Genomic DNA, 13,544 nt, shown 5'->3' with positions numbered 1-13,544 from the left:
TTAGTTGGGGATTAGCCCTGCTTTGAGCAGGGGGTTGGACTAGATGACCTCCTGAGGTCTCTCCCAACCCTGATATTCTATGATTCTATGTTTGTATATACAATAAGTCATATACTTACCATTTTTACAATGACTTATACCTACAAAAAAAAGTAATGATCAGAAATAAAGGTGGCAGTACACCTGCAGCTCTGTTGCATAAATCCAATACAGTAGCATTGAAACATACTTCTATTTTATTTGTCCATCAAACAATAATCAGCTCAGCCAATAGCACTGCAAACTTCCACACCCCACTTAGCCAACCCTCCTCAATCCTGTTGTGTAGGCACCCTTCTTGGAGTGAGACTGTAGTTCAGTCTTCATTGCCAATCAATTCCTGATTTCTCTGCTGAGGTTATCATCTCATGCCAAATGTGAAGCATGATTTATGTTTTTTGTGCTACACAATAAAAAGGACTAATATATCTAATGTACTTTTTTTTTTACTTTAGTAGATGGACAGCCATCAGAAGGCAGTGACTTTAGATTGCTGGATGATCCAGTTTTGAACCCTATTATACAAAAGTAAAAGGTTCTATGCCAGTCCTGCGGGGCACTTTTTAAACATTATTTAAAGCTCTAATTATTTTATAAACTCACTTCATTATATAGTATTACAAAAATACTAATACATTCAGCTCACTGTTTAAATTAAAATAAGTTTGCCCCTTACCATTCGTAATGGCAGTAGTTGGTAGAGTAACACTGTCAGTTACATTGAAGGTTATATTTGCAGATAATTTCCCTAAAAGAAATAAAGGTAACTGAATTTTTCTAAAATAGTTAACACTATATTAAAAGCAATATATTAGAAAGACTCAGTTTAGAACATTTAGATAGTAGCACAAAGCTGACAAGAATGGACTTGTCTCTTTCTCTGTGTTGATACAGTGCCTTAGTGTTCTCAACCAGGAGTACGCATACTCCTGTGGGTACGCAGAGGTCTTCCAGGGTGTACATCAACTCATCTAGATATTTGCCTAGTTTTACAACAGACTACATAAAAAGCACTAGCGAAGTCAGTACAAACTTAATTTCATATAGACAAAATGAGAAAGTAAGCAATTTTTCAGTAATAGTGTGCTTGTGACACTTCTGTATTTTTATGTCTTATTTTGTAGGCAAGTAGTTTTTAAGTGAGGTGAAACTTGGGGATACACAAGACAAATCAGACTCCTGAAGGGGTACAGTAGTCTGAAAAGGTTGAGACTAGGTTGAGAAAAGGTTGTGCCTTAGCACAATGAGGCCCTGATCTTGTTTAGCGTCTGTATGTGCTACCACAATGGAAATATTAAATAGTAAGGATACAATAAATGCCATAGAGCAAGTTTAGGGACTATCTACATGTTTTTATGCCTCAACCCTGCAAAAACTGCTGGCCATCATCGTGATTTTCTTTTATTCTCTGTTCACACTGCGATTCAAATTGTGTCTGACTGAATAGTTTAAAGCCAATGCCTAGCCCACTCAGGCTAACCCAATCCATTGGATTCATACATAGGTTAGAAGATATTAATTTCCAAACTCAGTTTTACCTTGTACATTTGATTTAGCCAATTAACACTATGTTTGAAGAGTCAGTTTCTTGAAAAAAAAAATGAACTGTTTTTAAATCAAGGATGTCATCTTCAACCAATTTTAAAACATTTCTTTTTTTTTTTTCAAGAAACAGGCCTTGCCCCTCCACACTCTGATGCCCCAACCACCAGAAATACTGTTTGTGTGCTGCCACTGCAGGTCTGATCTGCATACCGTATTAGAAATGCATAACCCATCATATTGATACTACCCCTTTCACACATAGATACAGCAGATAGGTATCCCTTTATTGAATCATGGCCTCAATTCATGCTCCCATTACCTTATCCTAAAGCAGGCATCGGCAACATTTGGCACACGGCCTGCCAGGGTAAGCACCCTGGCGGACTGGGACGGTTTGTTTACCTGCCACGTCTGCAGGTTCAGACGATCACGGCTCCCATTGGCCGCAGTTCGCCGCTCCAGGCCAATGGGGGCTGTGGGAAGGGCAGCCAGCACATCCCTTGGCCCGCGCCACTTTCCGCAGCCCCCATTGGCCTGGAGCGGCGAACCTCGGCCAGTGGGAGCCACGATCGGCCGAACCTGCGGATGCGGCAGGTAAATAAACCGGCCCGGCCCACCAGGGGGCTCGTGCCAAACATTGCCAATCCCTGTCCTAAAGGCTTCACTGGATAACAGCAGCCAATCAAAACAAACTGTGTGATCTTGACAGATATCATAAACTGAGTCAAGCTGGGCCTTGTCAACAGCTGGATTGGAGGCTTTCAGGTATTTAGGAGCCTGTGGATTATCTGTGCAGCAGATAGTAGCTGTTAAAACTACAGTACATTAATGGGAACATTTTAATCAAACAGAAGTTAGGAAATTCAAAGATAGGGTTCACATAGCAATGTTAAATTTATCTCTTTCATTTACTGAATGCTTTGTGATGTGCCCTGTAGGATTAAAATCTCAACTTTAATGTATATACAATGAAATCATATGAACACAAAACAAGCCTGATTGCTCATATGAAATACCATAATAAAAAAGTCATATTCAAAATACTTGATCATAGACTCTCAAAGCTCATAAATCATCCTTTTCTGACACTCAGAATAGAGTTTAACAAGGATAAAAAGCCTTACCTGCTGTTGTGGAGAAGTTAATTTCAGGGATATTAGAAGTTTCTGCAGAAAAAATAAATAAATACAAGAATTTCTAATAAAAAGCCCGTGAAATACTGGCTATATAAATGAGCTGCCAAGTCACTTTCTGATTTCTAGTTCACACTCTCCTCTTGTTTGCACTTGCATGAATCAGTAATAATTTCTTTTAAAAGATGAGTGAATTGCTTCAGAATAAAACTTTTGCAAGTGAAAGGAGAATTAGGCCTCTGTCTCTAAATTCAGAGATCAGGAGAGTGAGTTAATTATGTCCCTCCTGTTTAGCATACAATCGACCCAATTTAAACCATGAAACATATTCCCATATTCCACCATGATGGACACCATATAAATGTGTGCAATGAAGGAGGTGGATATTTAAAATTGTTTCAAAAATATTTTGAGTAGTTTTAGCAATTATGACACAGGGCCAGAAAGGGTTAAGTAACTTGCAGGCTAAATGGCCCAAATTCAATCTTTAAAGACATATTAGAGAAGTATATAAATGGTAATTAGAGCTATTCCTTATAAATAACTAACATAGCTATGTTAAATAGACTAGAGCTTTGAAACGCAAACCTGTATTGTTAGAGAATTAGAGGTAGTACTAATCGTATGTATTTACTTATATCTTGTTAGATGTTAACCATGTAAACAGATGGTTCCTGTCTGTTTCTATATCTATTGATGCACAGATAAAAAGGGAATATTAACATTTAGATGGAACCTGGGTGTAATAATTTCATTGTCTATACTTCTCTTTGAAGCTTGTAGTAAACTGTCTATGAACTGCTTAATGGATAATTACCTTATGCTGATGAATGCGACTAGTTACCTGTGTATACATAGGAAATAGGTAATTCTACTTCAAAGCAAATATTCTTTACCCAAGGAATGCAGGCTGTCCGGAAAATATATAAAGGGCTTTTGGGACCTGATCCTTTCACCTCAGATTTGCTTAAGCTTCGTCAGGGAAAGTTTGAGTCGCAAGACTGTGGTCTCCAGTGCATTCTGAATCACCCTGATATTGGAAATGGACATTGGACTATATCCTTATAAACTGATTCTGGAAAGGAATCTTTGTAACTCTGAAGCTCACCATCTCTACTATGAAACTGACCTAAGGACTCTATGCATTTCTGTATGTATAATGATCTTTTAACCAATACTCTCTCTCTCTCTTTTCTTTGAATAAATCTTAGTTTAGTTCATAAGAATTGGCTGTAAGCATGTATTTGGGTAAAATCTGAGATATTCATTAACTTGATGGGTAATGTGTCTGATCCTTTGGGATTGGTAGAACTTTTTCATACGATGAACAAGATTTTCAGTAATCCTCATCATATGTGACTTGGTGGTCTGGGTGGAAACCCAAGGCTGGTTTACTTTAAGGGAACTGTGATTTTGGCTTCTGGGTAACCAGTAAGGTATTGTAGAAGCTGTTTTGTTGCTCGCTTGGTAAATCTAAGTATCAGAATAACCACCAGTTTTGGGGATTGTCTGCCCCATTCTTTGCAGTTTGCCCTAATTGAGCAATCTCACCATGGCCCCCCTCTGACCCTGGTCACAGCAATCTTACTGAATTCACTGTTCAACACAGAACCAGCATTCCTGCATATTTTCTAAAATACAAAAATGGAGAAAAATACTATGTAAAGATAAGCATTACCTGTCTGGTTTGGCTCCGTCCATACACTTAGAGTTCCATCTAAAAAGGAAAGGAATTTCTTTTGATTAACAGTATCATATGAATTTCATATTTTTAAAACTCTATCAATGCAAACTTAATGAAAGGGGGTGGCTAACCAGCCAATATGATAACCATTTTTAAGGTTGTGAAAATAATGATCATTGGCCAAATTTAACACTAGTTTAAACAAGTACAACCATACTGAATACAAGAGAGTTTTGTCTCTTACACCAGATCTGAATTTGGCTCTCATTCTAAGCTTTCTACTTGTGTAAAATAATTCTCACCTTCAGCACTTGTTCTTTCTAGTGAAGTTGTATCTGAGTAATAGAACAAAAATAGAAAAAAAGTAAAAATGTACACAATAAAAAGGTAAGACATAAGCTAAATACATCAAAATATGAGAAATGTTAAGAAAATCTTGCCTGAAGCATTAATGGGGTAGGTGATAAAAGTAACGATAGAGGATTCTGCAGCAAAATAAATAAATAAATAAAAATAGAGAAGCATAACATTAGTCCTCAAATTTTTATTTGTACGAAAATGGGGCCAGATTTTAAGCTCACTACGCCCACAACTGGGGACAGAATTTCAAAAAGTTAAGACTCCAGTTTAGGCATCTGAAGGAAGTGTCCAGATTTTCAAAAATACTTAGAACCCACTGAGAACAAGAGGTACTTTTGAAAATCTGAATAAGTGCTTGAATGGGGATTGCTGGTAACTGAGCTTTTTGTGGAAAATTTTGCCCTTGGATATTTGCCCCATGTATAGCAGATTAGTCTGGTGCAGCCTGCCCAGTAGCTATGAACTTCCCCACCATTCTTCTACTGAAGCTGTGACAGCCCTGCCAGTCTAGTCCTGTGACTCTCTTGCAAAGATTACCAATTGTTCTGAATTGTGGTAAATTATGTGTAACATGGTCATATAATTGTCCATTGTGCCTACATACAGCCATTTTTGCTAATAATTGACAAAAGGATGCATATAATTGCTTTGGCTATATACATGAAACAGGAAAAAATGTAGCCATAGAAGCAGGAACAGAGAAAACCAATGTTGAGGTGAAAATTTTAATCAAACACAAGTTGGGAAATTCAGACAAAACTGTAACATTAAATCCATTTATTTCCATTACTGAATGTTTTATGACATGACCCTGTAGGTTTACAATCTCAGTTCTCATGTATATACACAATGAAATCGTATGAACTCAACCCACAGTAAGACTGATTGCTAATGCGAAATACAATAGTAAAAAAATAATATTCAAAATATTAGAACATAGACTCCCACAGCTCATAAACCATGCTTATATATATATATAAAGCCTTACCTACTGTTGTGGAGAAGTTAAATTCAGGGATAGTAGTTTCTGTAGAAAAAATAAATTATTTAAATATAAGAATTTCTGATAACAAGCCTATATAATACTGGTCACTTAAATGAGCTGCCAGGTCTCTTTCCCATTTTTATTTCAGACTCTCCTCCTGTTTGCACTAGCATTAATCCATAATAACTTCTTATAAAAGATGATTGAGTTACTTCAGAATCAAACTTTTGCAAGTAAAAGGAGAATTAGCTCATCTGTCTCTAAGTTCAGAGATCAGGAGAGTGGGTAAATTATGCCCCTCTTGTCTGGAACATTACTGAAACAATTTAAACCATGAAATGTGTGCCCATATACCACAGTAGTGGACACAATACAAATGTGAATAATGAATGTGTTGGATATTTAATAATAATTCAAAAATATTTTAAGTAGTTTTAGCAAGCTCACTGAATTCACTTTTCAAACAGAACCAATATCCCTAAATATTTTCTAACATACAAATGAACAAAAAAAACCTCCATAAAAAGAAGCATGTACCTGTATGGTTTGGCTTTGGCACCACACTTAAAGTTCTGGCTGAAAGGGAAAGGAGTACTGTATTTTCTGGCGTATAAGACTACTTTTTAACCCAGGAAAATCTTCTCAAAAGTCGGGGGTCGTCTTATACGCCGGGTGTCGTCTTATAGGGCGGGTGCTGAAACTTCCGAGCCGGACTGGAGAATCTGCGGTCGCCGCATATGGTGGGGGGGAGCTCAAAAACGGACGCGGCCGCATCCCCGCCCGATGACGAGGTGAGGGGTCGCCTCACCGGGAAGGTGTAAGTGAAGGGCGGAGCAAGCTGCAGGCGTCTGGGATGCCCGGGGTATGGAAAAAAGAGATAGAGCGGCGCTGTGCCCAGAAAAACACGCCTCTTTCACCCGTCTGGCCCGCCCTTGTATCCTATTACCATACCTCCTTCTCTGCCTCTCAGATCTCGCTCCTGAGGACTGCAGTGAAGCGGCGCAGGCGCGCATGTGCGAGATCTGAGAGGCAGAGAAGGAGGTAATAGGATACAAGGGCGGGCCAGACGGGTGAAAGAGGCGTGTTTGCGCTACCGCTCTGATAGTCTTGGAGACAGGGAGGGCTGGGCAGGCAGGGAGAGCTGACCAATCCAAGCAGGCTTTGTATACAACAACCAGCCAATCGCCGGTAAGGTACATCGCTTGCCGTGATTGGCTGGTTGTTGTATACTGGGTACCACATACAGTACAGCACCAGTATCTGTACCTGTTCATACAGTATAGCACCAGTACATACAGTACAATATACAAATGTCCAACAGTCAAAACCCCATCATGGCTCCACCAGCAAGAAGAAAGAAATATGAAGCCAGTTTCAAACTTAAAGTTGTAAACTTTGCCATGGAACATAATAACTGCGCTGCTGCAAGACAATATGGAGTAACAGAAAAGATGGTTCGGGACTGGAAAGCAAATGAAAAAGCATTAAAGAGTATGCCAAGGGGTAAGTGTGCATTAAGAAGAGGCACTCCACATTGGCCAGAACTCGAAAAACATGTAGCAGACATGGTGAATGAGCATCGCCAAAACGGTTATGTAGTGACACGAAATAAAATACATTTGTTTGCACTTCAGTGGGCCAAATCTAACCCAGATCACAGCAACAGATTTAAGGCCACTGTATCCTGGTGTACTAGATTCATGGGAAGGCATAATATGGTACTGAGGCAAAAGATGAAAATTGCCCCAAAATTACCTGCAGATCTTGATAGCAAAGTAAATAGTTTCCATCGATACGTAATACAACAGCGCACTAAACATGGCTATGCGTTAAGTAGTATTGGAAATATGGATGAAACTCCAATGAATTTTGATATGGTTGGAAATAAAACTGTCCATCAAAAAGGTGAAAAAACAATTTTAATTAAAACAACAGGACATGAGAAGTCCAGTTTTACAGTGGTACTAGGATGCACAGCTGATGGCGCCAAACTGAGACCAATGATTATTTTTAAAAGAAAAACAATGCCGAAATTCAAGTTCCCTGTTGGTTGTTTTGTACATATGAATGAAAAAGGCTGGATGGATGAAGAAGGGGTAAAGCTATGGCTTGATAATGTATGGAGCAGGCGACCAGGTGGACTTATTCAAAAATGTAGTCTACTGGTGTGGGATATGTTCAGGGCTCATTTAACTCCCAGCACCAAGCAAATGCTTGCAAGACTAAACACAGATGCGGCAGTTATTCCTGCAGGATTGACATCGTTGGTACAGCCACTGGATGTGTGCCTAAACAAGCCATTTAAAGATCGCATTCAAGAACAGTGGAATGAATGGATGGTTAGCGGCGAAAAGTCATTCACAAAAGGAGGAAACATGCGTGCTCCACAGTTGGATGTTTTGTGCAAGTTTGTCATAAAAGCCTGGAATGATATTGATGCAGAAACAGTAATCAAGTCTTTCAAGAAGTGTGGCATATCAAATTCATTAGATGGTATGGAGGACGACTACTTGTGGCAAGATGAAGAGGAAGCCGAAGCTCAGACCACACCATCTGATACGGAATTCGATCCATACGATGACTGCCTTACAAATGTATCACAAGATGTCATTGATGTACTTATGATATCAGATGACGAACAGGAGGATTTTGAAGGCTTTTAAAGGGAAACTGTCATGCCAGCAAAACCTGTAAAAATACCGTAGCTTGCAGTTATGATGGGCGTTGCTAACTCGCCAGGGACTTGCCAGGGACTTGCCCGGCACTTGCTCTCTCTCTCTCTTGTTTGTTATCTTCCTCCTATCATCATCAGTTCCAGTTTGGTTGACAGCTTAGAAAACAAACAGCATGGCAGCTCCCATGGGTTTATTGTCTTATCCTTCCTTTCAGCTTTAGAGTGAATTAGGAAAAGTTTAATCCACTTGCACTGTTTTATGTTTACATGTTTGATGACAAACAGCCTTATGTTTATAAGTGACAGTTTTCCTGCTAAGTACCTGCATGTCATAAGCATTTGAATTAAAATTACCATATTGAAATCAAATCTGATGTTTTTTTAATTTTTTTTTGGTGTGCGTTGGAAGAGGGGTAGTCTTATACGGCGAGTATATCCCAAACTCTATATTTTAACTGGAAAAGTTGGGGGTCGTCTTATACGCCCAGTCGTCTTATACGCCGGAAAATACGGTATATTTTGGAGAACTGTAAAATATCAATTTAACAGTTTTTTTTAAAAAACTCAGCCAATGCAATATTAACTGTGGGGTGGCTAAACAGCCAGTATAATGAACCTTTTTTTCAAAGTTGGCCAAATTTAGCCCTGGTTTAAACAAGCACAAACCTATTGAACACAGTGGAGTTTTGTCTGCTTACACCACATCTGAATTTGGCCTTAATTCTACAGTTTTTACTTGTGTAATACATATAATTCTCACCTGCAGTGCTTGTATCTGAACTTGTAGCTGAAAAATACCAGAATATAAAAAATTATAAAAATGACAACATAAAAAGTAAAACTTAAGATAAATAAATCTAGATATGAGAAATATTAATTTCTTGCCTGAAGCATTAATGGGGTAGGTGATAAAAGTAACAATAGAGGATTCCGCTGGGAAAAAAAGAAAAGAAAATAGACAAACATAAAGTTAGTGCTTTATTCATTTATTTTTTTCTAAGAATGTCAGGGCCAGAGTTTCAAACTCTCAAGACCAGTAAATGGGGACAGAATTTCAAAAAACTAAACCTACAATTTAAGCACCTAAAAAAAGGTAGTCACGTTTTTAAAAATACTGAGTATAGATTGAGAACAATGGGTGTTGAATCTTGAAAATCTGAATGAGTTACTGAATGGGAGATGCTGGTAATTGAGTTCTTTTGAAAATTTTGCCCTTGGTGTTTTTAATGCTCCTGAAAGACAGAGATTAGTCTGGTACTGTCTGGCCAGTAGCAATGAACTTCCTCACCTTTCTTCTGTTTCAACTCAACCTTGAGCTGTGACAGCCCTGCTAGTCTAGTCCTGTGAATTTGCTGAGCAAAGATCATCAATTTTATTGAAATATAGAAAACTGTAAGTAATATGAATTATCTATTTTGCTTCAAATTAGCTGGTTTTGCTAAAAATGAAAAAGGATGTAAAAAATGTTTCAACTACATACATGAAACAAAAGAAAATTATATCAATACAAGCAGGAACAAAGAAATGCAGGGAAAAAATCGGGAATGTATGCAGCAACTTATTCTTCAATGCACACAGTTAAAATGTCTTTCCCCCATTGCAATACAAGAGTAAACAGTGTTCAAAGGGCACTGTAGCTCAGAGGACAATGTAGCTCAGGTACAACTTGTGATATCTCAATGACTACTTTGAAGGGCTCTACACAACTGCTTGTCAAAGTGTCAGTAGACACCAGTACTATGATTTTTTCTGAAGGGCTTCCTAACAAGGTGATTTCTCATCACAGAAACAAACCTGATTCCCATCTATTGAACTGTAATGCCACTTAGTGGGAAGACCCATGAAACTACTATAAGATCTATTACAGAACTATTAACAAATTCAACCTCAAAGCCTGGTGGGGGTATACCACAGAGTGGAGAGCATGCTTGAAATTTGCAAGTCAGGTTCTATGGCATGTATACATTAATATACATTCGATTTGACTAATTTTTCTTTTAATTTAAAAAGAAAAAAAAACCTCTACAGTTCTTTCCTATCAGTTGGAGATAAAACCAGTGAGTCATGATACTTCTACTTGAATTATGGCCAAAAAAATTCTCACTCTATTACTCATGGCTTTTAACTATGAATTACAGGTCTGAGTCAGGTTTTTTTGGCATTGTAACCTGAAATTCAAGGAAGAAAAGGAAATGCCCCTCAATGCTAACAATAAAATGCACATACTCTGTTTATAAGAGTCATCTCAACACAATCACAAAGAAAACTTGTTTTGCTCTATATTTGTCCCTGGTTAACTCTCAATGGGCAGGAATTCTCAGACATTTTTATTCTCTTCATAGAGAGATTCTTGGCCACTGTTTAGTCTATTTCCCATCCTAGGCATTCTTGGCTTGAATCTCTCTTTACACGTGTAAAACTACAATTAAGACATAGAGTTAAAATAGATGTAATTGGGAGGAAAATCAGGCCCTACATCATCTACATTTAAGGATTACGAAAGAGAGGAAAAACATATATATTTTCTAAGACAAATTAAGAAATGCAAAAAAAATTGTATGCAAAAATGAGCATGAGTCTGTTTCGTTTAACTCAGGCAACTCACTTAACATTCTGGAAGGGAAGTTTTGTTTTGTTTTAATGGAATATTAATTTAATATTACAACAAATGCACTTTCCCAGGCATCTTTGGTACCTTATTTCAAGTGCAGATACTTCATGCTAGGTAAAAAAAATTTCTATGGATGATTACAGTAATTTCATAATATGTCATTTCTATAAAATATAATTTTGTACACTACATGGGAATTGTTCTGCAATTTGCTGGAAAGGGCAGAATATATCCTTATGCATTAAACTGTTGTTACAAAATGGGTCAAATATTCTTTTTAGATGTTATATTCTGCTAATTTCTGAGGAAGCTAATCTGACACCTATACCTAAAGCCACACTTCCACCTTTGCTTCTCTCCTCAAAGTTTCTTCTAATGTCATCTGGCAATGGATCACAAACCCAAAATACAATAATTCCATAACTCGGGATGGCATATATTTTGTTCCCCATTTTACCTAAAGTATTATTTACAGTATAGAGCCACCTCCATAAAAACAGTCTTTGTTTCTTCAGCTTCTAATATGACTCCTCTAACCAGTGTCAAAAATTTCTGGCATTTATTATCCTCTGGTAAAGTAAAATAAAGAGGCCCAACCCACATTACAAAACATTAGAGAGACAAGGTGGGTGAGGCAATATCTTTGACTGGACCACCTTCTGCTAGTGAGAGAGACAAACTTTTGAATTATACAGAGCTCTTCTTCAGGTCTCAAAACATGACAGACATCTGTAAATGATCGAGCAATGTCAAACTAATAGCTTCAGTATATGCAAAAGGCATCTCTCACTGTCAACCAGCTAGGGTAGGTTCTACAAGTGTGACTATGGTGAGATTATTTTTACAGTTGTTTGGTACTTGGAAGAATTGTGTGTTGCCAGCCATGGTAAGTGAAGTCTTCCCTTTATTCCCTTTATTCTCGGAACAGATACACTGCTACATTTGTGGGACCACCAGCAGGTGAACAGAGATGGATTAAGGTTTCCTGGGGCCCTGTGCCACAGCAAGAGGGGGGCCCCTCCCCACCCCTTCCACCTTCATCCCTACCCATGGCCTCACCCCTTTCTATCCTTTCCCTGGGGCCCACCCCTGTTCCACTCAGGGTCCCCTCCATTCAACCCCCCCACAACCTGTTTGCTACTTTCTGCCCCCCTCACTGTGGCCCCAAGACCAGAAAAGCTCTGTCCCCCTGCCACAGCCCCAGACCACAGCAGAGAGTCAAAGCTTCCCCAACCCTGAGGACATGACAGATAGCGAGAACTTCTCCAATCCTAGGGCCGCAGCGGGGGTCCCAGTGCTGGGGCTTTTCACGCTGCCCCCCGGCTTCTGCCAGCGTCGGGAAATGCTAGGGGGTTCTCCCGCTGCCCTCTGGCATCTGCCAGAGAGTGGGGTCGGGGCACGGGGGCTTTCCCCTCCCCCTGCCTACCTGGTGGCCAGTTCCGGGACCCCCAGTTGGCTGGGGCCCCTGGGCACAGGCCCCATAGGCTCAGTGGCTAATCCACCTCTGCAAGTGAGACAGGCTTGTTCAATCTCTTTACTAGTTCAATCCTTAGCCTACACTGATGCTGCCAAGAAGAATGTCAATCACAGCAAACTGAAGTGATGTTTATGATCTATTTGATTGTCCAGAAAGAAGTCACATAGGCCAGGGCATGGTAGTCACATGATAATGTCCTTTTAACATTACTCAGGTAGGTCAGATCGGAACCAGGGATCTAGAGGTGAAAGGCTCTTTATTATTTTACCATCAGTTCTAAACTGTCCATTCCATCTTTCCTATGATGAATTATGTTCCTAAGTCACTCAAAGTATGTTTACACCACATCTGGGAGCAAACCTCCCAGTTCAGGTCTACAGACTCATGCTAGAACCCTAAAAATAGCTGTGTAAACATTGCTTTGACATTGTGACTTGGGCTGGAGCCCAGGCTATTTTTAGCTCACTAGAGCTAGCCCCCCTAGCACAAATCTATGCTAGCTCCCAAATGCAGTGTGGACATTACTCGGGAGCTTTTAAAAAGCCAACTCTTCATTCTCACATCTCCAAATTCCAATGTAATCGTAACTACGGAATTGCTAAATTGCTGCTAGCAAAGTGGGGTCCTGGTCCTTGACCCAGGCTCCTAATGCTATGGTAATACAAATAATAAATAAAATAACAACAAAATATTTTGAGGTTTTGAAAAAATGTCCTAAGGCAAAATTCAGCACTGGTTAAAAACGCACAAAACCTCACTGAACATAATGGAGTTTTGTCCGCTTACATCAAGTCGGAATTTGTCCCCAATTCTACAGTTCATAGTGGGTAGAATAATTCTCACCTGAAGTGCTTGTCTTCTCTAATGAAGTTGTATCTGTGAAAGAAATATAACAATAATAATAAAAAATAATAAAAAAATAAAATAAAAAGGCAAAATGTAGGGTTGATACATCTAGATATCAGATAAGTTAATAAAATCTTGCCCGAAGCGTAAATAGAGTAGGTGATAAAAGTACCAATAGCTGATTCTGCCA

General features: G+C 38.9%; 1 protein-coding gene across 4 annotated transcripts in view; it reads right to left on the bottom strand.

The window, feature by feature from the left end:
- ADGRG2 (adhesion G protein-coupled receptor G2) overlaps positions 1-13,544 on the bottom strand; it is a 97,916-nt gene that overhangs the window by 44,847 nt on the left and 39,525 nt on the right. For 3 of the 4 annotated variants that reach the window (XM_034755774.1, XM_034755783.1, XM_034755802.1), the window contains 10 exons: positions 13,352-13,384; positions 9,306-9,353; positions 9,181-9,207; positions 6,284-6,322; positions 5,750-5,788; positions 4,704-4,736; positions 4,396-4,434; positions 2,709-2,750; positions 716-787; positions 120-140 (listed from right to left, as the gene is read on the bottom strand). In XM_034755774.1, the coding sequence (XP_034611665.1) occupies positions 120-140; positions 716-787; positions 2,709-2,750; positions 4,396-4,434; positions 4,704-4,736; positions 5,750-5,788; positions 6,284-6,322; positions 9,181-9,207; positions 9,306-9,353; positions 13,352-13,384 (393 nt within the window). The remainder of the gene's footprint in view (positions 1-119; positions 141-715; positions 788-2,708; positions 2,751-4,395; positions 4,435-4,703; positions 4,737-5,749; positions 5,789-6,283; positions 6,323-9,180; positions 9,208-9,305; positions 9,354-13,351; positions 13,385-13,544) is intronic. The other variant, XM_034755793.1, reaches the window with a different exon arrangement.

The sequence above is a fragment of the Trachemys scripta genome, chromosome 1, assembly GCF_013100865.1.
Source record: "Trachemys scripta elegans isolate TJP31775 chromosome 1, CAS_Tse_1.0, whole genome shotgun sequence".
NCBI lineage: Eukaryota > Metazoa > Chordata > Testudines > Emydidae > Trachemys > Trachemys scripta.
The sequence above is the reverse complement of the archived record's forward strand: the minus strand, read 5'-3'. Positions and strand labels throughout refer to the sequence as shown.